Genomic DNA, 23,557 nt, shown 5'->3' with positions numbered 1-23,557 from the left:
ATTACACTAATAAAAATGTATTTATTAAGAATAAAAAGTAAAAATTCACACTCATGCACTCTTACAAATAAATTCTCTATTTTTTCCTTTTGGCTAACACGTCTCTCTAACTTTAAAATACATCTATTGTGCCCCGTAATCTACAATATGTCTTTCTATTCACCCCTAAACTTCAAAACGTCCTATTATTTGGACACAATCGATGAGTTGTCGCTTGATTTAAGGTTAGATATAATAGTGTTTTATGAAATGCTCTTCGGTTCAAATAAAAGTGGGGCACCAAACCTCATATATATTTATGTTATCGTAGTAGTTGCTGGGATGAAAAAATGAAAGGGAAAAATATGAAAACAAATACTACTTTCATTATTAATGAAATTTATGATTTTTTTTCTCAGATACGTGTTATTCCACATAAAAATAGCACGTTTTAAAGTTAAGGGGTTAATATATTTTAAAGTTTAAGAGCTAATATATTTTAAAGTTTAGGAGCGTATAAAAGTGACATACTTTAAAAAGAATTTGTAAAATTTATCTTCATTTATATTGTCTTTATTCTTCGTTTATTCACTATATTTTTTCACCTAAAAATAACATTTTCTGTCCTTGTTATGGAAACCTGTTTTTTACCAAAACAAGCAAATGATGAGGTTTTCTTTTTACACCCTCCTAAGTTAATATAATATTAATAGTAATTATATATTTATTGTTTTGCTTCTTTTCCTTTTTTTTTTTTTTAGATGGGATACTGGGGTTCAAGGAAACCGTCCAATAAGAGAAGGAGAAGAGGGGCAAGATTGAGAAATGACTGATAATAATTATACACAACAAGAATAAGAAAGAAAAAGGTGGGTTTGTTTGCGATCAAGTAAGGTCAATCTCCTCTCGATCTCCCAAAACCCATCTCCCAAATCCTTAACTACAATCTCTCTTTCTTTTCTTCCATTCCCATAGTAATATTTGGCAAGCATCTTCCTCTTCTCTCTTCTTTTGTTTATGGTAATTTTCTTTTCTCTCTTTTTTTTCCCACGATTTCCGTCTGAGCTAGATCTTCTCCACTTTTAGCATATCAAGGACCCTCTGGGGTGAACAAGGCACTATTTGGGTCTGCTTTGTCTTTGAAGTCTTCTGATCCAGTCAACCAGAAACCCACATATATATATATAGTCTGATATTTTGTGAGAACAAAACGAACGACCCTTTTTAGCTTCTTTATATACACACATATAAATATATGTGTGTGTGCGCGCGCGTGTATATTTATCTCCTGGTCGCTTGCTCAGAATCTGCAGGTAATTTAACAGTTTTTCTCCGTCAATATATCTTTTTCCGGATCATCCTAAGCTTGTCACTCTCGTCAAAAGGCTATCTGAGTTTCTTTTGCCAATTTGGTATAATACTTCCTGTTCGTTTGGCTTCTTGAAACCCATATATATAATACCACTGAACAAGATCTAGTCACACTCCAACCTTTTTCCCCAAAAAAGAAAAGTAAGGAAAAAGATTAGAACTTGAACCTCAAGTTTTCGTCTAATTTATCATCTTCCTTTTTGAACACTTGCTGGGTAAGATTTCCTCCCTAGACCTTTCAAAAAAAATATAATAATAATAAAAAAGATTTCCTCTCTAGCTTTCACTCTCTTAAGAGTTTTGTGTAGATTTGAGCACTGTATAAAAATTTTGTTTTTTGTTTTTTTGTTTTTTTTTTTTTGGTTTCTCTGGGAAAGTGTAAGTAGGACAAGCGAAGAAAATGGTGAGAGGAAAGACTCAAATGAGGCGTATTGAGAATGCGACAAGTCGGCAAGTGACGTTCTCGAAGAGGCGAAATGGGCTGCTGAAGAAGGCATTTGAGCTTTCTGTCCTTTGCGATGCTGAGGTCGCTTTGATTATCTTTTCTCCAAGAGGCAAGCTCAATGAATTTGCAAGTTCCAGGTAAAACTTATTATTGTCTTTTTTTTTTTTAAAATTCAAAATTCTCTCTTCATGAGTATTGCAAATATTGGTATTCCTTAATTTGTTCTTTTTTGTCTGTTGTTTAAATATCATGCATAATTATTAATGACATGGCCCTTAATTTGCACCTTGTTTTCGTTTCTTCTTTTGTTCCTTTTGCATCTTATAATTAATTAGCTAGGGTTGTATGTTTGTATGCATATATGCTCCCCTTTTACAATTTTCTCTTTTGGGTTCTTTTTATTTTTTTTATTTTTTTTGTTTTCCGTACGTCTGTGGATACCAAATTCCGAAAGAAATCCTTCATTGAGGTCTATTTAATTAACCCTTTTATTCGTGGGCTGTTGTCTTTTGATTAGATTTTAAATTTGATCACTTTTCATGAATAAAACTCATCTTCGGAAACAGCACATATAGTGAAAAATATAAGTGCAAATCTGAAGTCTTATTGACCGTACTTTGCATTTTCTAATTAATCTATTTATCTTTTGATTTCCTTTCCAATTGGCGGGGTACTTCCCAGTAAAACTAATCTGTGATAACATCAAATTCTACAGCTGAAGCCAAATTATATGTGTATATATTATTTTCTACTCGTACGGTTGTTAATTCTATGACCATTGAAAATACTTGCACTAGTTTTTCTAGGAAAGCGCAGCGTATATATCGAGTACTAGGACACTTGAACAGTGTGAGAGATTCTCGCAAGTAAATACAAAAAATTTTAGGATTTTAACTATATATATATATATATATTAAGCTTTATCGCTATAACTACCTTTTGAAACATTGATCGAGTAATGTAATTAATAATATATTTGTGAAATGATGGAAATGAAACTATTAAAGAATATCAAGGGTGGTCATATATTTACCTTCCAGTGAAAACCGATAAAGAGTGGATGATTGAACTATATCAGTGTGGAATCACTTATAGAATAAGTGTCAAATTCAAGTACGTCCTTATTTGGTCTAAAGCAGGTGAGTAGTTTAAAGGGTCAAATTTTCTTTTCCGTTCTTTATATGGTGGTTGATGATGTGTTTGTACTGGAGGAATTGTTGGAGAAAGTGATAATTAATAGTTCCATTTTTCTTTGTTTTAACGTACACAGGTTATATTTTGTTAAAAGTACTAAAGAGAACTCTGCGTGCGGTTGGTTTCTGGGAAATAGATTGTACCATGAGTTGATATTTTAACCATTAGATTAAATATATATTTGCATAATAGACATATATGGGATGTTTATTTCAAGGGTTCGTCAATGGTTCTGAATCATGGTTCTTGGTTATTTCAAGGGTTCGTCCATGGTTCTGAATCATGGTTCTTGGTTCTTTATAGTGTTTTTTTCTCACAAAAAATCAGAATTTTAAAAATCAGAATCATGAATCATGGTTCTGAATCTATAATCAAACGTCCCAATATTGTTCTATAATAGTGCTTAATTACCTTATAATAATCATTAACAACACACTTGATGCCTGGATAAACAAGTTTAATTGACAGCATGAATAAATATACACACACGTATTTAGCATTTGTGGATATATGTTTATGGTTTACAGAAACAATCTAAACCAACCTAATGTTTTCCTGCTAATTATCACAATCAAGTATCCAAGTATTTGCTACTTTATTCATTTGTGATTATTATTTCATGTGGTATATAATTTGTATGATGTGTCATGTAGAATTTAATTTTTCGTCCATGGAATTCAGCTTCATCTTTATATGTTCATTTATATCAAATGTGAAGCTTTGTATTGTTCTAATCTAGCACGCGTAATTCTTTCTACATTTCTTAACATCCATTGTTGTTTTTTATGTTCCTCTTTATCCCCCTTAAGTCCATTTTGACGAGTAATCATAACTCATAAATTTATTCTATCGACAAGGTTTTCATATATAAAATTTTTGTATCCACATAACGCTCTTCAATAATATCATCCTAAATCCTAATTTGTTTGTAGAACATAAATCTTTGATTAACAAGCACATAAAATGTACCAAATTAAGATGTACATGGGTTACGAATCTTCCACTTGTAAAATGTCGTTAGTCCTTAAAATGAATGATTGAATGGCTAACTAAGCATGCATACATATAGATTTACGCACGCATGTCATGCACACACACAGACGCGTATATATGTGTGCATTTACAGGCTTTTCTACTTGTGTATCCGTCTCGAGAGTACTGAAAACATCATTGAAGTTCGTTCTTTGGTACGCACGCATGTCATGCACACACATACACACAGACGCCAATATATGTGTGCATTTATAGGCCTTTCTACTTGTGTATCCTTCTCGAGATTATTGGAAACATCATTAAAGTCCGTCCTTCGGTTATTTTGTAACTTGCATAACTGATTCCTTTCTAAAAAGAAAATTTAGAGATTCATGAAAGTTATTTGGTCTTAAGATCTATAACACTTTCCTTTTCCTTACATCAACCCATACGTATGTATGTATGAGGAACGAGATGTTTTCTTTGCTCATTGCCGGTCCCTTTTGATTCTTCCCCCTTTCTTTTGCTCATCTTACCTTTTTTATTTTTTTGTATTTTGTTTTTATTTTCTGTTTTGAAATCTAGTAAGAGACTTATAAGTGTGACATTGATATTGTTTTTAGGATTAATTACATAAATCCCCCCTGAATTATAGCCCTTGTAACACTTTGCCCTCTAATCTTTAAAACATAACATATGTACCACCTGAGCAATGAAATGTTAACAAAAAAAACCCCTCCCTTTGGTTTTTTAACATAAATTGACATTTAATTTGTTATTTTAGGGTATTTTAGTAACTATATGGTTTAAAATTTAGTTTGAATTTTAAACTAATTTAAACTTAAACTTTTAATTATGATACATTCATTATTGATTGAATGTAAGTTAAAAATTTTCTGAATCTTTTTCAGTAGAATAAAAAAATTTATGAATTTTTCTTTTTTGAATATTTAAGTTCGTTTAAATACAAATTAAATTTTAAACCGTAGAATTTCTAAAATACTCCAAAAATAGCAAATTAAATGTCAATTTTCAGCTAAAAACCTAACAGAGGGGGCTTTTTATTAATATTTCATCGTTCAAGAGGAATGGATGTTACGTTTTAAAGATCAGGGACAAAGTGTTAATGGGTATAATTCAGGGGAAAATTTTGTAATTAATCCTTGTTTTTATGACAACGGGAGGGGGAGGGGGGAGCGGGGTAAGGGGAAGGTAGGGGGTATTAAAGTACGCACACTTAGAATTAGAATTATAGGGGAAAAAAAAAAGTCTAAAGTTAAGATAAAGGTTTCACATTAACCAATTACAGCAAAAAACACTGTTACTTCCAATCTCTCAAGGTAAAACATGCACAATCAAGAGAAGGCTATTCTTGTCATCTTTAGCTGATAAAAAAACTAAAGGGAAAACCCAACTTAATTGACGCTCTTACACGCTAATAAGAACTCTTTCTGAAAATCATATCTAGGAGAAATTCCCCTATTCCGTCATTATAGTGAGGGGAACTTACCATGATATAAAAAATATTGACCATCTGATACAGACTTTGTTGGAAACTCATATAAAGTGCTTTGACTAGCTAGATTTTGGTCTCAAGTAGTCTTAAAATCTTCTCAAGTCTCAAATCTAGATTAATAGTATAATTGTCTCCGGATTTACTATGTCATTCTACCTTTGTAGTGAGAGTTTATTTTGGTCCAGTGAAGTAGGATATAATTCTAGACGTGTAAATATGAAAAATGTAAAGTTAGTGGTTTGGACTCTATATGTAGTCATGAGTTAAAAAGTCGTATGTTTAGCTTAGTTTTTGTACAAAGTTTCATGCTATGACAGACTTACTCATTACTCATGCCTGCAAATAGGTAATACCACTCTTTTTGTTGTACTTTAGCCACAAAAAAGAAAAAATACTTCCAAACCTTTGACCGCAAACTTTACTCTATATAAACAATCATTTCTTTTGTTCATCATCACTTCAGCTTGCCCCATCAAACGAATGGCAATACCATTTTATGTCCTATTTGCCTACACATTTTACAGCACTTGACTACAACTTTCACCAAGGCATAATAAATTAGTATCATGGACTGAACATTATGGAAAGTGTGTCTAGTTGAATAAATAAATTGAGAAACTTTAAAGAGTCCTCAACTGGCCTTAAGAAAAATGTTTGTGTAGAAAATCATGAGGTCAAATAAACTAGACACTTTAAGTTTCCAATTCTCAAGCTTGAAATATGTCAGATGAATTTTCCAACAAACCTGTACTCGGATTGTTCCACTACATGAGTTGGTCATGTCGCAGTGCCCTTTTAAAGCTTTTTGGCAATATTAGTTGATGACTAACTAATATTTGTTTTTCTTTTATTTTTTTATTATTTTTACTATTAGTTTTTTGAGCTGGATCCCCTCAAGGTGCCTTTTGGTGATAACTAATTGACTAGTAATGTTTGGTAGGTCTTATGCTAACCTGTTTATTAATTACAAACAGATATATTACCTCAAACGCGATCTATATGTGCACCGTTTGTCTCAACTCTATTCTCAAGCCAAACTCATCCATTACAAGTGTATTTTGAGATCATGTTCTTGACCTTACACCTAACTCTTACATAGTGAAAATCGGATTACACGGATAAATGATCAATCCACAACTGATACTGCAAATTAGAAAAATCTCAATCCATTACCAATCGATTAGACCCCGAATCCAATCCAATCCAAACCAATTCAAAAAGAATGACTTCTGTGAATTCGTAGATTGGCCTACGTTTCGGACATTACTCTTGTAGTCCCTATCATTTTAATATTCTCATACAATTTATTACAAAATTAAAAACAAACATAACATAAAATTAAAATAGTTCCACAAAAATCTAATCATTACAATTGTAGACTAGCTTCTCTACAGTCAAATCAAAAGTTAATTAAAAACTTGTGACAAAACAATAATTGAGATTCGGCTTTGATCACCGTTCTAATCCATATTAGGCCATTTTAGAAAAGAATTAACCGTAAATATTAACAAGAATAAATTAGAAATAATCTCAAGAAAATAAAATGAACAATGCAACAAAATAAATGATGGAGATGAGAGATGTATACTGGTTCACTCTTAAAAACCTATTCAAAAGGTGAGAGTGAATTCACTATATAGGTTTATAAACACCTGGACCTTGTTATCTCTCCTCGTGGGTTGCATTGTGAGCCACCCCCTTTCCCTCTAAAGGAGATGGAGATTGTGGGACTCCTTAGGCGTTGCCATGTGTCTCGTCACGTTTAATGTTGGGGATATCCGAAGTCATGAGCGGTTATAAGCTTGATTTTTCAGGATGTTCCCAAGTTGTTTGGGGGATTTGACTTCCTCAGTCAATTCGGATGGCTTGACTGTCTTTGTGGTCTCCGACATAGTTCGAGGACGATTCGGGCAGAATCAATCAAACCAATTGGAAAGACCCTTCCAGATCGATCCATTGAGCTCACACTCCATTCTTTAGTCCTTGGAGGATAATATGTTTTATGGAACGTATAAAACCCAACAGTGGGTTTGGCCTCGACAAATCCATCCCCTACAACAATACTAAGGACCTGTTTTGACAGAGTTTTTACTTTTACTTTTAGCCAGTAGAAGAAGAGAAGTAAAAGCTGTGGCTTTTTAGTAAGTGTTTGAAACAAAGTGCTTCATGGGTTTAAATGATTTTTAAATTTTCTAATAAGTAATAAAAGTAATGAAATTAAGCTTATAATGCCGTAATTAAACTCTGGATTAAGTTTCAAAGTCTACGTGCTTTTTGTAGAAGTCATAATTTCTGACTTTGATTGGAAGCTCTTCTAAAAAGTCAAAGCATTTATGAAAGATAATCCTAACACTTCCAGAAGCAACTTTTAGATTTAACAAGTCAAAAGCAGCTTTTAAGAAGCTCTCCCATATAGGCTTTAAATTTGACATAAAATTCTAAGTCTTTGACGCAAAATCTATCAGCTATTTGACAATATAGTTCGGTTTACGGATTATGTGGATTGAAAAATGCTCAATCTGTTATTTAATTCATAATTTTGGATTGAAAAAATCTCATTCCGTTTTCAATCCACAATCTATAACTTTGAATTGAGAAAATCGCAATTTGTTATAATTCAAAATTCATATCAACCAAATGAAAAATTATTAAAAGAGGCAAATTTGACATTTCATGTCCTAAAAAACAACCTTAGGGTAGCAAAAATTGATTTCTTAAAACGTTGAGGTACCAATTTAAAATTATCAAAAATACGGAATACTAAAAGATAAATCTTATTATAATACATGGTACTAAATTGAAATTATTCGAAAAAGTATGCTCACCATCTATTGAAAAAGTATGCTCACCATCTATTGAAGATAATCGATTTCCTGAAAATATGCCATAAAATTTTTTTTAATGGCCTTCTCAACCACTATATTTTATAAATATTATTTTTCTAATTTGATCATCTTGCATTATTTTTCTCTAATGTGTCCCTGCTTAATTATTTTTTTTAGTCCTATGAAGTGTTATTATATCAATAGTGATTCTCGAAATACTTTTTTCTTGTTGCTCATTAAACTATTTTGTTTTTAAATCTATCTTATTGTTTATTGATGTTATCCTTGCCTAAATATTTTTTCATGTACTCTAAAATATTATTGCATCACAAGTGACCTTGTTAATATATGTTTTTCTAAACAATTTCTCCACTAAGCTATTTTGCCTTAAATACGTACCTAATCCAACATCTCTCTTGCATCCTTCTTAGTTAATTTTTCTCAAATGTGTCCCTATTTAAAGATCTCTTTTCTCTCATTTTAACAAATATTATTTTCTTCAATGTATTTTCTAAATATTTTATTATCTAGTTTTATCTTATTAATTTTTCTTTAAATGTACTATACTTAAATGTGTTATAGTTAGATTCAACGAATATAATTTACACATGATTTCTAACTAGTAATAAGTAAAAGAATTAAACATTTGCTCCTAATATTTCTAAATAACAAATGATTTGTCCTCATACTTTTTCCAAGAGAAAGTTAGGTTGATGACTAGTGTTAGCCATACTTTTTTAATAAATGACCAAACTTTTTTTAGGTAAATAGTCGATTTTTTTCCTTTTTTTTTTTTTAGGGAAATGACCACTTTTTATAGTGGTTAATCAGTGATGAACTATGGTTTATCATTGATTTATCTAAGGTTTTTACTGATAAAATGATAGATTATTGGTTGAAGTTTGTTAATAACTAATTGAGATTGTTTGGTTAGTGACAAAATGCTAAATTAATCAGTGATAAATTCCAGTTAATCGGTAATAAACACCAAGTTAATCGTTGATAAACCACAATACATCACTAACTAACCATTCAAAAGATTTTCATTTCCCATATTTTACAAAACATTTTCCAGTTAGTAATAAAATTTTCAAAAACCGTCACACTTTTGCATACATCCCTTTCTCCAATTGCTGTGCATGTGATTCCACATGGGACACAAAATCGAGCTTCTTTCAAACTCCCTCCGCCTTTAGTATAGGTTTTTATTGGTACGAAAATTATAAAATATTAATCTTCACCTGTCTAAAAATTTTCACATATTTGGCTTAGAAACTTTTGGTTTGGCCCAAAAACACACACAAATGAAAAAAAAAAAAAAAAAAAATACAGTGAGATTTAGAAGACAGATTCATCACCATTGTGAATCGAGACCTAATCTGAATTAGCTTGATGGATAGTAGTACAAGACTAGAGTTACAAAAGAATAAATTAAAGAGAAAAAAGTTAGGCCAGAGAGAGATTCTACTCTGGATCTCGCATATTTGGCAGGGAGGATACATACCAGGGTTTGAGATGAAGAGGAGAAGAGGTAAAGGGGGAGCTTTAAACTCTTTCAATTTCACAAATCAATGCAAGGATATAGTAACACCAATTCTTACTTGTTACAATGTCATCATAACTTGAACCACCTGTGTCTTAGAATTGTGTGCTAGCCTTCTTCAATATTAATTTCTGCTTTAAGACTGTATTTAGTTTGTACAGCTTCGATTTGAGGATACATATAGTGTTTTAACTCGACCTACACAAACTTCTTGGGATGCTGGCATCGTCAAATGCGTTTGATATTTCTTCATTATCCATGCTTAATAAACATGATTTTTTTTTTTTCCTGGGATAATAAGAAAAACCTTCTTAGTACTTTAAGAATGCTGCATTTCGCCATATGTACATATTTTCATGAACTCTGGCTGTAGATTTTTAATATGGGGGACATTTTTAGCACAATTTGTAAAATTTTTATTTGTAAAACCTAAAGGATTGGTGCATTAACATTCTTGAAAATATAATGGAACCTAGCATTTTGGACAAAGCACAGGAGAGATATTAGTTATTATCCCTTCTTCTCTTTCAAGTTGTGTCTAAATTTTCTATTTCATGATTGGTTCTTCTACAAAGTAGGACAAATTATTGCTCCATTGGTTTGGAGCTGCACATCCATAACCTTGTGTACATGATTTGCGATAGTTAGGGTTTCTGATACGGTTGGGATCAATATATATTTATACTGTCGCTTATCATATATGGAACCAGAAGTATTTAGGATTTCAAGATCTGCATTTCAACATTTCTTTTATGACCAATGACCATCCATCAACTTATGTTGTGTAACAATACCGCCAGTTTTTGTATGACTGATAAGGTTAGAATGTGATCATGGTTATTCTCGTTGTCTATCTGATGTTTTTCTTAATGCTTGGTACAACTGAGAAAATGCTTATGTTCATTAGTACTTGGAATAGGTAGGTCACACTCTTGTTTTTTTAGCTCCATGTAGCTCTATAAAAAGTTTCATATGCTATGATTTTGGAGCAGTTACATCAAATCACTGCTCAAATAATCCACACCACATTTGCCTTTGAGCAGTGAAATCTTTATCTTTAATTACTTCAGATTATTTGATGATATTATTTAAAACAAACTTCATCCGGTTTTCTAACATAATGTCAATTAGTTTAATGATTATTTAATGATATTTAAAACAAACCCATCCTCTATTTGGCTCCTAGGAGGTCCGTGCTTCTTTAATGGGACGTTTGTTTCAAATGTTCGTCATTGGTTCTGAATCATGGTTCTTGATTCTCTACAGTGTTTTTCTCACAAAAAAATTTGAATTTAAAAAATCAAAATTATGAATCATGGTTCTGAACCCATGAACTAAACACCCCATTAATGATTCTACCTGTCGCGCATGTTCTCTAATCCCCTTTCTCTAGTCGGGATTTGTGGAGATCAATGCCAATGTTTGGTTTCTCTCGTTTTGTTACTGTGGTGAGCGATTGATTTTGCATATCACTTTTTTTGGCTACTTTGTGTTGGATTTGTAATTACACTATTGTCTGAAATCTTCAGCATGCAGGCAACAATAGAACGTTATAGGAGGCATACAAAAGACACTCAAACCAACAACAAATCCGTTGAACAAAACATGCAGGTACATAATATTCATCAAAGTGTGAAAAAAAAGCCCCCTAATTTTGCGGCAAAATGAACATTGAGAAACTTATCTTCAAGCATAAATCATTAGAAATACCAGTCCCATCCCATTTGATTTTTTACTTTTCTTTTTTTTTTTGTTCTTTTAAAGGAGAATTTTTACTTTTCTTAATCACACACACATATATAGGGGTGTTTGCGGATTGAAGGCCAATCGGCAATCTGATCCAGAACTGCGGATTGGAAAAATCTCAATCTGTGTCCGATCCAAAACCTTTTGTTGGGTTGAAACTAACACAAGACTCATAAATCTGAATGAGAAAGAACACAATCAACACAACAGAGTTTTACCGAGGTTCGAACAAAAATTTGCCCTACGTCCCAGTTGAGCTCTCTCACAAGAAGCTCTTCCACTATTAGATCAAAGATTACACCCTCACAGCTCACAAACCCAGAGAGAATCTCAGTACACACGAAAACAACCCAAGAAAGAATTCTCCAGAACGTTTACAAGAGAAAAACCCCAAATCCTCTTTGTTTTCTCTCAACAACCAAACGCCCAAATTCTCTCTTTCTCTCACTACAAAGCTGTTTCGGACTTTCTCCCTCTATTACAAGTGAATTCATTCCACCGAAGAAGCCACAATAGACTATTGTACTTCTTGTGAGGTCATGGCTCTACTTACCCTCTTCACGTTTTGCCAACACTGAGCAAGTCTAAGCATTTTTGAAACTTGCTCAGTGGAACAACTTTAGTAGCCATATCTGTTGGGTTATCTTCAGTCCCTATCTTCTCCAGCTCAATTACTCCTTCTTCAACCTTGTCTCTGATGAAGTGATGTCTCACATCTATATATTTTGTTCTTTCATGATAAACTGGATTCCTGCACAAATGAATAGCATATTAACTATATGAATATATCACAGAAGAACCCTCCATCACTTTGAGTTCTTTCAGTAATCCTTGTAGCCAAATAATCTCTTCGAATCCTTCAACTCCAGCAATGTATTTTGCTTCAGTACTTGAAATAGCTACCATTGGTTGTAGTTGTGCCTTCCAACTGATGTAACTTCCTCCAAGTGTCATGACGTATGCTGAAGTTGATCTTCTCTTATCTCCGTCACCTGCAAAATCAGAATCAACAAAACCTTCCAAGACCAAGTGATTAGAGTTACATTTGTAAATTAAACAATATTGCAATGTATTGTTCACATATTTAAGTAACCACTTCATTGCCTCCAATGCTCATGTCCAGGATTGGACATATATTGACTTAATACACTCACTGCATAAGCCAAATATGGTCTTGTGCAAATCATTGCGTACATCAATGATCTAAGTGCACTTGAATATGGAATATTGGACATCTCTTGCTTTTCTTCTTCAGTTTCGGTGACTGATCTGTAGAAAGTTTAAAATGGCCAGCTAATGGGATCTGAACTGCCTTTGCCTGATTCATAGAAATTTAAGTACTACCTTCCTCAAATATTCTTCTTGAGATAGACACAACACCTTTTGCTGCCTATTCCTCTTGATATTAATTCCCAATATCCACTTAGCCCTTTCTAAATCTTTCATATCAAACTCTGAACTTAGCATTTCACCTGATTAATTACACTAGACTCCTTGCTTATGATCAGTATATCATCTACATAGAGTAGAAGATATACTGCTCTTTCTGTTCCAGCATCCTTGTAATACAAAGATGAGTCATAATCACTCTTCTTGAACCCCTCCATAAAGGGACTTCTTTAACAGACATACCTTTTCTTCCAAACTGCTTTCTTCAAAACCAGGGGACTGTTTTATGTAGATTGTCTCATTCAAATCTCCATGTAAGAAAGCAGTTTTTACATCCATTTGTTCTAGCTCCCAATCACTTTGAGCAACTATTGCTAAAACAGTTCTTATTGTTTTATATTTGACTATTGGATAAAAGACCTCCACGTAGTCTATTCCTTCAACTTGAGTAAACCCCTTGGCCACAAATCTTGCATTGAATCTCTTGGAGTCACTTGCTGTAATTCCATCTTTGATTTTATAAATCCATTTGCAGTCAACTAGCTTTTTGTTCTTTGGTTTATCTACCAAGGTCCAAGTCTTATTCTTCATTAGAGATGCCATTTCTTCGTTCATAGCTTGTTCCCACTTGTTGGATTGAGGACTTGACATTGCTTCATGATAACTGTTTGGTTCAAGTCTGACTACATCCTATGCGGTGTTGAGGGCATAAGCAATTAAATTTCCACCTGAATATCTTTCAGGGGGTTTAATATGTCTTCTCTGACTGTCCCTTGTCAGCATGTAGTCATTTAGTCCCTGACGAGTGGGGGATGGTTGTCTGGAGGCAGTCTCGGGTTGAGCTACTTCTTGACCCATTTGATGATCAGTTTGAGCCTCACTAGTTTGTTGCTCTAAGCCTGCTGTAGGCTGATTTGTTTCCACATCGGTTTGCTCAAAATGGCCATTATCGTCCACCTCAAATTGAAGCTCCTGTGTTGGGGTAGGCTTGTCCCTACATCATTGGAAGAGATAGCAGTATCTTGTCTTTCTTTTAAATAGGGCATGTCATTTTCATTGAAAAGCACATCTCTACTAATGACTATTTTGAAACTAGGGCCATTCCTAACACATAGTCTATGTCCTTTGACACCCTCGAGATAGCCTAGAAAAATACATTTAATCAACCTAGGGTCTAATTTTCCCTCTCTTTGGTGGGCATATGCAGCACAACCAAAGACCCGGGGGTGGCTTAAGTTTGGAGGTTTGCCAGTCCAACATTCCTCTGGTGTCTTTAGGCCAATGGGCTTACATGGACACCTATTTATGAGGTAACATGTTGTACTGATGCCTCACCCCAGAATTTTTTGCTTAGGCCAGCTCCAAACAACATCCACCTTACCCTTTCCATTATAGTCCTATTCATCTTCTCCACTATCCCGTTTTGTTGGGATGTCTTTTTCACTGTTCTATGCCTTAAAATACCTCTTTCAGCACAAAATTTAGAGAACAGATTATGACAAAATTCCATACCATTGTCAGTTCTAAGGGTCTTTAATCTCCTATTAGTTTGATTTTCAACTAATGCCTTCCATAGTTTAAATTTCTCAAAACATTCATCTTTGGATTTTAATACATAAATCCGTACTTTTCTAGAGAAATGTCTACTATGGAAAGAATGTACCTGTGGCCTCCATGAGTTGAAACACTTTCTGGCCCCCATAAATCAGCATGTACGTAGTCCAATGGTCCTTTAGCTCAGTAGGCAGAAAGTGAGAAGCTAAGTCTGTGTTGCTTCCCCAAAATGCACTGCTCGCAGAAATTGAGTTGGCTGATTTTGTTCTTTCCTAGGAGGCCTTGTTTGCCCAGTTCTTGTAGCCCATTCTCGCTAACATGAGCTAGTCTTCTATGCCAAATTTCTGCTTGATGACCATCTTTAGTTACTGTTGCAGCAACTCCATCAGCAGTGTTTCCAAGCAACACATAAAGGCCATGTAGTTTTTGACCTTTCATTACTGTCAGAGAGCCCTTTAGCACCCAGAGGACTCCACCTTCAGCCTTGTGAAAAACCCGCATCATCTAAAGCGCCAAGGGAGATTAGATTTCTTCTGAGGTCTGGAACATGTCTCACGTTTCTGAGTAGTTGAGAGGTTCCATCATGCATCTTTATGGGGATAGTACAAATCCCAATGACTGAGCATGACTGATTATTTCCCATGAGAATATTTCCTGTCTTTAGTGTGAGATATTCAGAGAACCATTCTTTCTTGGGGCACATGTGGTAAGTACACCCTAATCGAGTATCCACTCAATTTTTGGCTTAGTTTCTCCCATTACCAATATCTCAAAAAAGTCATATCCCTCAGCCTGATTTGCAGATGAAAAAGTTCTCAATTCGCAATCCAATTGAAAACCTTCGGATTGGAAAAATCTCAATCCGTATCCGATCTAAAACTATTTTCAATCTGATCTAAAACTTTGGATTAGATTAATTTTCGCGGATCAATTGGATACGTGAATTTCGCGTAGTGTTCAATATGTCTCCATAGTAAAAGAGTGCTCTTAAATCCTAAAAGTGAAAAGTACCTTGGAGGACAAGGTCTATCAGTGAGAAATTTTAAGCTAGTGGCCGAAAGATAATTATAGTTTCTTTTTGTTCAGTTCTGAATGCCTTTACTTTAGTTTGTTTTGGTTTGAATATTGGAACATCACGATACCAGCTCATAACAAATTAACAACCAATGGTGCAGCTGTTAATAATAATTGATCGCTCACAACAACCAATGAAAAGTGAAAACATCGCGCCTAGTCAATTAAAACATTGCTGCATGCGAGGTTCCCCCCCTCTCTTTTCAATTAAAACAAGTCACCGACTTGTAATCTCTTATCTTATCAAAAGAAAAGGAAAAATAGTGAAATTACATAAAATAAAAAAAAGAGAAAAACAACAAAATCAAGTCCTGAATCTATATATTGTGTATCCAGAAATATCTAACCCAAACTCTTTAAGAACAAACCTTGAAGCATTATGCCACTAAGTATAACACCTAGAAACTATACCGAAATTAGCCAAATAATCAGCAATTGTATTCACCTAAGCATTTTGAAGAGATCATGGAACTTTAGAACAACCACACCAAAAAAGATGAACTGCACAAGGAGAATCACTTTCTAACCAAAGGTGACTCCACCACTTACTCCAATCTAATCTAATGGCCATAATAATAGTCCACATCTCAGCTTCAATAGTTAAACACTCACCATAGAAGATGTTGAAAGCTTCTAAGAAAAACCTCTACAATTGAGAAAAACTGCACCTTCCCCAGCTAGACCATTCCTATAGGAGTCCTACAAACAACATAAAAGATCTTTGGAGCCTTTCTAGGCACAATTTCAAGACCAAAAGCTTTGAAGCAAGTAACTCTTGTTGAGAATTTCTCATAACACCAGGGACAAAGCTAGGCATGGAAATGAGTGGGGGCACAAATGAAGGCGATATTTACAAGCTACAAAACAATAATATAAATATCAAGTAAAACTGAATATATTTTAGTAATAAATTTTATTGAGATCATAAGAAGAAATTACAGTAGAAAAAAAATAGGAGATGAGGTTACCAAACACTCACCAGAAAATACAAAGTTCAAAGATTGAAGGCCCTAATAAATTATAACTCAGTGGGGGCACATCTAATGTACATATCTCCAAAATAATTATAAGATATATATATATATATATATATATTGACTTCCTCTACGTGCCCCCACTAGTCTCCATCTGCGTCCGTGCCAGCATAACACCAATCTTTGTTGAGCTTACCAACCTCAACAACAGCCTGCTTCACCGCTAGCCGAAGGAAACGAAAACTAGGGACTGCATTATCAAACCACCCTATTTCTCATAGACCAAATAGCCCGGAGCAAGTAATAACTGTAGAAACCCAAAAACAGAAAACTTGAGAACGTTCTAAACCGCTTATTATGCTGAAGTAAATGACTCAAACTCATATTTGTATGATTCTTGCTCGCTCCATGCGCACGTGGAGATGTCACAAAATTACTTATTCTATCAAAGTTGTTGAACCAAATGACTTAGTAAATAGTTAAGTTGTTAATTTTCAATTAAAACAATACGTGTTTCCATAAATTGATTAGTTAACTAAAAAATGTCACTTTACCTACATAATTTGATTAAGAAAACGGTAAATGACTTGAGATCTTTGTCATTACTCTTGTAGAAAACAGTCTTATATACGAATAGGAACACAGAACCACAAAAAGGTCACGTACCAACCATTTCAATAAACATTTTCAACCATACAAGCAAACGTGTATACACACACACATATATATATACAAATTAAACAATATATATATACACACACACACACACACTCAAACCAAATGGAGTGCTTTTATTTATAGAAAAATTTGTCTATTACTCGAAAATCATGTTCTCCTTGTTGTTCACTAATCAAAGTTTGGCACGTTATTTAAACTTTTAAGTTGAAAAGCCATTTATGTTATTCCATCTCCAATATAAACATTAATGTCAATGGCATATTTTGTATCAAAAAGTGTGAAAATGATACATATGATATCTTATTTTCATTTAAGCAGTTGTAATGCGCAATGCTATTTTAAATACTCAATCTAATTTTTGTTACAATTATTAAGCTTTGCAAGTTGTAAAAGTAAACTTCTAATTTTAAAATAATTTGAAAATGCTAATATTGTAATGTTTAAATGCAAAAATAAACATATCATCAACCAATAGCAATCCCATACTAAAATTTGACATATGGTATATTTGGTGGTAAATTTGCCATTAAGGCATATGCCAAACTTAGCACCAAGAATAACATTGCATTGAAAAGTAACTTCCTTACTCAAATGTTAAAATTTGGTGCAGCACACCAATATATAAGTATTGTCTCGGAGATGCTCATAGTTCCATGTTTTTAAGATAATGTGATAAATCTTAATTAGTGGGACAACAAAGTAAACAAGTTCTTGGACAGCAGATTTGAACTCCTACATAGGGACTTCTAATATCCTACTCTAGACTCTATAGAAAGATGTGCGGCCAGACAAAATCCTAGAAACTTGATGTTTCTATCATCGACACTTTAGCCAGTATATCCTTCTATCTTAATCAACACATTATGCCAATATTTTTCTTTCTAGATAATCAATAAGGGGTCTCTTTTTTGTAGAGTTTCTTATGAATTCTAATCTAAATTTTGCAGCACTTGAAGCAAGAAGCAGCTGCCATGATGAAGAAGATAGAGCTTCTTGAGATTTCAAAGCGGTTCTTTGCCTTGCCTTTCCTACCCTAATTTTCATTTCTTCTTTTGAACTTGTACACCCAGGAATCAGTTAAGCCTTTGAAGTTCTTCAGCTTTCTCATTTAAAGCATTTATTGATGTTTGATGAATTGGGAATGACACAACAGGAAACTCTTGGGAGAGGGTCTGGGAACAAGCTCCATTGAAGAAATACAACAAGTCGAACAACAGCTGGAGAGAAGTGTCACTAAAATCCGAGCAAGAAAGGTTTATCATTTAGCCACTTGTTTTAGAACTTATTAAGTCCTTTGGTTTCCTTGTAATTTCCCTTTCTATTGTTAGGGTACTTCATTTTTATTTTTAATAAAATTTGAGTAAGGAGCTTGGTGCGGGAGGGGGGGAGGATCTAGGGCGTACCAACTCGGGATGTCCTAGTTCCTTCTGATGCGAGTTGCTCCTCATCATTTATCAAAAATTAGAAAGATAATAAAAATTAGCAAACTGTTATAGCCCTAGTTGTGCTTGTGTTTCTAGAGCAATGGCCCTAAGCTTCCAAGTCTCTACGCACTATATTACAAGTGATTCTAGTAGAAATCTTTGAAAGCAAACAAGGCCTTGTTTGGTAACATGACTTCGTTGTTTGTTATGCACTGTGAAAAGTGAAATGAATGATCTTCTCAATATGCTGCTTCTTGCTTGAGATACGCTTTTGCCATTCTTTCACTTTTGAACGAAAAAAACAAAAAAGGGATAGTAGGTCAAATCTTTGGCAGTAACTAGGTCTGCATGCAGTTCATTTTTGGCGGAAACTAATGCATGCTTAATCATTTTCTCTATGTTTCAGAATCAGGTTTTCAAAGAACAGATTGAGCAGCTTAAAGAAAAGGTAAACTGCCACCATAAACGGTTTCTTGGGAACAGTGTATGATCAGTCTATGCAGAGATCTTGTGCAGAAAAGTGACTGATAACCATATCCTATAAATAATAAGATTGGAGTTGAAATACGTCTACTTTTTCATTTAGGTTTTTTGAGCAACAAAAGATGCTTGCTAAGTTTCTTTTGCTTCACTGTTGCATTGTTGTCTTTCAAAGAAAGCATTAGGAGGTAAACATTAGTAGCTGACTAATGTTTCGTGGTGGCCTTGTTTTCTAATGACAATCCAGGAAAAGGTCCTAGAAGCTGAAAATGCAAGGCTCTATGAGAAGGTAGGCTTTTACTATTATTTTCTTACTTGCTCGTCTTTATTTGTAGTTGCATATTGTCAGTTTTTTTAGTAGCTATATTATTACTTTAATTTTTTTTTTTTTTGGTCTTTAATAACGATTTTAAACTTTGTATTCTTTAATTATGTTTTTTAATAGCTATTTTTGATTTGATCAGTTTCCTGCACTAATTATTTACACAGAATTCTCTTAATAATTAAGAAAGTCACAAAATTTCCAACACTCCGCTTCAAGCCGGTGATTAGATAATATCCATTTCCAGCTTATTTGTAGTCTCTTGAAAAAAAGTTTTGACCAACCCCTTGGTTAAGATATCCGCCAATTGTCTCTGTGTTCGAATCTGGGGTGTGCATATTAGACTGCTATCTCCTCTTCGATGAAGTGTTTGTCCATCTCAACATGTTTGGCTTGATGATGTTAAACTGGATTATAAGCAATATTGACGGCCTATTTGTTGTCACATTCAATCTTAAGATCATCAAGAACGAATTTTCTCCACAGATGCTCACATATTTTGTGAGCTATTGCTCTGAATTCTGTCTCAGTGTTTGACTTTGCCACCAATATGCTTTTTACTCCAGGTTTTTAGATTACCCCAATGAGAAAGTAAAATACCCAATAGTTGATCTTCTGACCTTTGTTGATCCAGCCTTGTCAGCATCGTATGCTTGAGACTTCGCCCCTGATAGCATATAGAAAAAGTTTGATATTCTTAATATTTGAAAAGAATCGATAGAAGTACAATGTATACTAAAAATGCAAAGCTATCCAGGAAAAGTTGGTCTATTCTATAAATTCCCCACAAATAAAGGATTGATAAAACATGAAATCAGGAAACTGCGCTACATATTTACAGTGTACACATAATCATGTAGGATTAGAATATCACACATATTCTGTAAATGATTCAGAGAATTACATAGATGTCTAACACCAAGCATTGTGTTGCATTGGAGAGTAATTTTCTTAACCAACGACCAAATTGTAGCATTAACATAGAAATTTGAAGATGTTACACAGTGACTCATAACGAGTAAAGAATAAATCACGCTCTAAAATGAAGGGATATTAAATTTTCTTAAGTTTCTAGATCTAAAATCTTTGCAAGGTCAAAAATCCTTAAGAGTTCAGTAGGATATTCGAGTCATTCTGCTTATGAAACTTTTTTACCGGACAAAAGCGAAAAGGTCTGTCACTATCGTGACAATAAATAGCACCTGAGAAAATATCCAAGGCAATTTCTTTATAAAGTTGCTATTTCACTTGGTCATTTTTTCCATTCTTTTCTTGGATGCAGTATGCTGGTAAACCATTGCAAGTATTGAATAAGCAGAGAGAAATCTTACCAAACACAGAAAGTGATCCCAGTTCAGAAGTGGAGACTGAACTGTTCATTGGACTACCAGAAACAAGACTAAAAGCTCCTTCCTTCAAATAAGTGATGGATTTAGGAGAAAGGTAAAAAACATGCCTAAGAAGGATTAGATAAGCTGAGGCAATTGTAAGACATTTCCGTAGCCTCTATTAGAATATTCCACTACTTTAATCTTGCTTTATAAGGCAAGAAAATAATGCTAGCAATAGTAACTTGAGAGTAGCCCTATTGGTACTTTGTTGTAATTTATGATTCATGATTGTAATCAGAAACTGTAACTGAATATTGCTAGTTGGTGCAGTGTATGTATTGTGTAGAAACTCCAATGTTTTTCTCTTATGGCCCTTTTGATCTCGTTTTGTTCCATCAATAGAAAATTCTTGTTTCGAGTCTCAGAAACAAAATGTGATGAATACAAGTATAGTTTCGAACAAGGGATTTATAAAAGAATCAATGAAACCTCTCGTTCTGGAGTCTAGACCCTCAAAAATGTTAATTTTTACTTTGTGAGGAGTTAGAAGAGAAGCCAATATAAGGTTTCTAGCACTTTTGTTCCTAAATATTTTCAGTTTTGATAACTTGTCCCTTAAAACTTTTAACATTTTATTAATGACAGTCAAGCTGACGAATAGAAAAGTTAACGTCAGCCTCACCTTCGATCAAAAATCACCACATCTGTCAATTTAAGCCCTAACACAATTTGCTCAAATCATTTAACCCCAAATCGACCAAGAAATTAAAAATGAGGTACATTACAATAATTTAGCAAATTAAAGGGGGTAAAGTGTCTCAAGTTACTAAAAGTCAAAAAGTTTGGGAGCAAAACTGCTAAAAACTCTAGGGAAATAGTAGAAAATAGACCAATATGAAAAGCTTAAGAAAGTATATAGGTCAATTTTTAGTTATAGAAATTAATAGGTCATAACTTGTCAAGTTATGGTTCATAACCAGATAAGTTATGGACAAACGTGTCAAGTTATGGTTCATAACTAGACAAGTTATGGACAATTATGAACAATAACTTGTCGAGTTATGGTTTATAACCAGACAAGTTATGGACGAAAACAATAATTTGGCCTATTTATTAACTTATATAAACTATTGACCTATTAATTTTAATTCATCTCAAATTTTAACCTATTTCCCTCTTTCTCCCAAAACTCTACTAATATATGGACAGGTCAATAAACTTGTTTTGTATGTAACGGAGCCTACGCAGGCCGTGGGGGCTTAGGCCCCTATTCATTTTTTAAAAAAAATCTTATATATATACAATTGGTAGTTTGTTATATAGTAATTATATTTGCACCCACTAAATTTATTAATATCTCACTAAATCATATTTATTTTTATTCAAATTTATCTGCATTAAAATCCACTAATATACCTCCCACATTAACTATAAAGATAGATAATATTCTTTCAAAAAATAAAAATAAAAAATAAAAAAGTATGCACCGACATTAGAAAATATTTTTCAAAGTAATTAATTGTCTAAAGTATTTGTCAACAAATATTCATTTCTATTTAAAGTGTCATCAATCATGATGTTTCCGTAAACCTACCTATAGTGCTTCCAACAAAATATTTAGAACTCGAAGCAGTTCTTTTCTTTCTTCCTTTTAGTCCGACTCTGAAATAAATAAATAAATGCAAGGACTGAAATGCAACTTGTTACAGCTTATGAAGAGTGCACCCTCAGAGAGCAACAGACAAATTGGTGTGATTCAGAAGCGTTTTTAAGTGTTTGGTCATCCATCTTATTATTAGGAAGGATTTTTGGATCAACACAAATTCACCAATTAAGGGGGGAAAAAAAACAAAAATCATTGAAGAATTACAATAATTTTTTAAAAAATATAAAATTAATAGATGAAAGAAATTATATTATCTTATAAAGGAAATCAAAATTAAAATTGCATGAGAGGGTTCAATTAGGTATGATGAAAATAATATCTATAAAAGTATAGATTTTTCAAATCTTCATTAGATGAGTATTAATTATTGTGGATATTTATAAATTATATGAGTGTAAATATAACCACTCTATATTATATTGTTATGAGAAATCTTGACAAATACCCTTTAAAAGTGCATGATTTTTTTAATTTTTACCCCCTACTCTTGACTAATACCCGTTTTAGTCAAATAATTATTTTAACAAAGGGTATTAATTATGAGTAAGTGGCAAAAATTCATATCCATGCATTTTAAGGGTAAGTTCAGTAATTTTATCTATTAATGTTAATTAGCAAGGAAAATGAGACAAACACCCCTTAGAGTGCATGAGTCTGAATTTTTATCCATTACTCTTAATTAATATCATTTTTAGTCAAATAACTATTTTATTCAAAATGTATTAATCAAGAGTTCGGGATAAAAATTCAAACTCATGCACTTTAAGGGTAAGTTCAACAATTTTCTCTTATTAACTCTTAGTAATAGCCCTGATTTCAACAAGCCCAATATACACCTAATCTTTCGGATAATCTTGACAAATATCCCTTAAAATGGTACCATTAAGGATTTTTAAGTCTCAACATTGGCCTATTAAAATTTTCTCATTTGGAGTAAGTAATTTGATAGATTATTATCGATAATTTGACAGAGTCGTTAGCGGCGGGTCGCCGGTCTCCGGTGACGGGCGTAATTTAACAAATTATTGTCTAAAATTTGATAAATGTTTATCTATAATTTGATAAATTATTATA

The 23,557-nt window shown here is 33.3% G+C and overlaps 1 protein-coding gene across 4 annotated transcripts; it reads left to right on the top strand.

Moving 5' to 3' along the window:
* Positions 1–819: 819 nt before the first annotated feature.
* On the top strand, positions 820–21,220 carry LOC21403655 (MADS-box protein SOC1). Of its 4 annotated transcripts, none has more exons than XM_024172459.1 (8): positions 820–999; positions 1,728–1,932; positions 11,375–11,456; positions 18,208–18,269; positions 18,414–18,513; positions 19,091–19,132; positions 19,412–19,453; positions 20,769–21,220. In XM_024172459.1, the coding sequence occupies exons 2-8, from the start codon at positions 1,751–1,753 to the stop codon at positions 20,907–20,909; spliced, it is 651 nt and encodes a 216-aa protein (XP_024028227.1). In that variant the 5' UTR covers positions 820–999; positions 1,728–1,750; the 3' UTR covers positions 20,910–21,220. The 4 variants fall into 4 exon arrangements, with proteins under 4 accessions (XP_024028227.1, XP_024028225.1, XP_024028226.1 ...); XM_024172457.1 differs by having other exon boundaries at positions 820–1,292; positions 1,737–1,932; XM_024172458.1 differs by lacking the exon at positions 820–999 and adding an exon at positions 1,220–1,292.
* The last annotated feature ends 2,337 nt before the right edge of the window (positions 21,221–23,557 follow it).

This window comes from Morus notabilis, unplaced genomic scaffold, assembly GCF_000414095.1.
Source record: "Morus notabilis unplaced genomic scaffold, ASM41409v2 Scaffold271, whole genome shotgun sequence".
In the NCBI taxonomy this organism is placed as follows: Eukaryota; Viridiplantae; Streptophyta; class Magnoliopsida; order Rosales; family Moraceae; genus Morus; species Morus notabilis.
This window is presented reverse-complemented; position numbering and strand designations above follow the sequence as displayed.

Bases quoted from the DNA above. Each gene is read 5' to 3' on its own strand.
- LOC21403655 (XM_024172457.1), top strand. From the start codon at position 1,235: ATGTGTGTGTGCGCGCGCGTGTATATTTATCTCCTGGTCGCTTGCTCA. The intron at 11,457-18,207 runs GTACATAATATT...TAAATTTTGCAG, and splicing joins CCGTTGAACAAAACATGCAG to CACTTGAAGCAAGAAGCAGC. The intron at 18,514-19,090 runs GTTTATCATTTA...TCTATGTTTCAG, and splicing joins CTAAAATCCGAGCAAGAAAG to AATCAGGTTTTCAAAGAACA.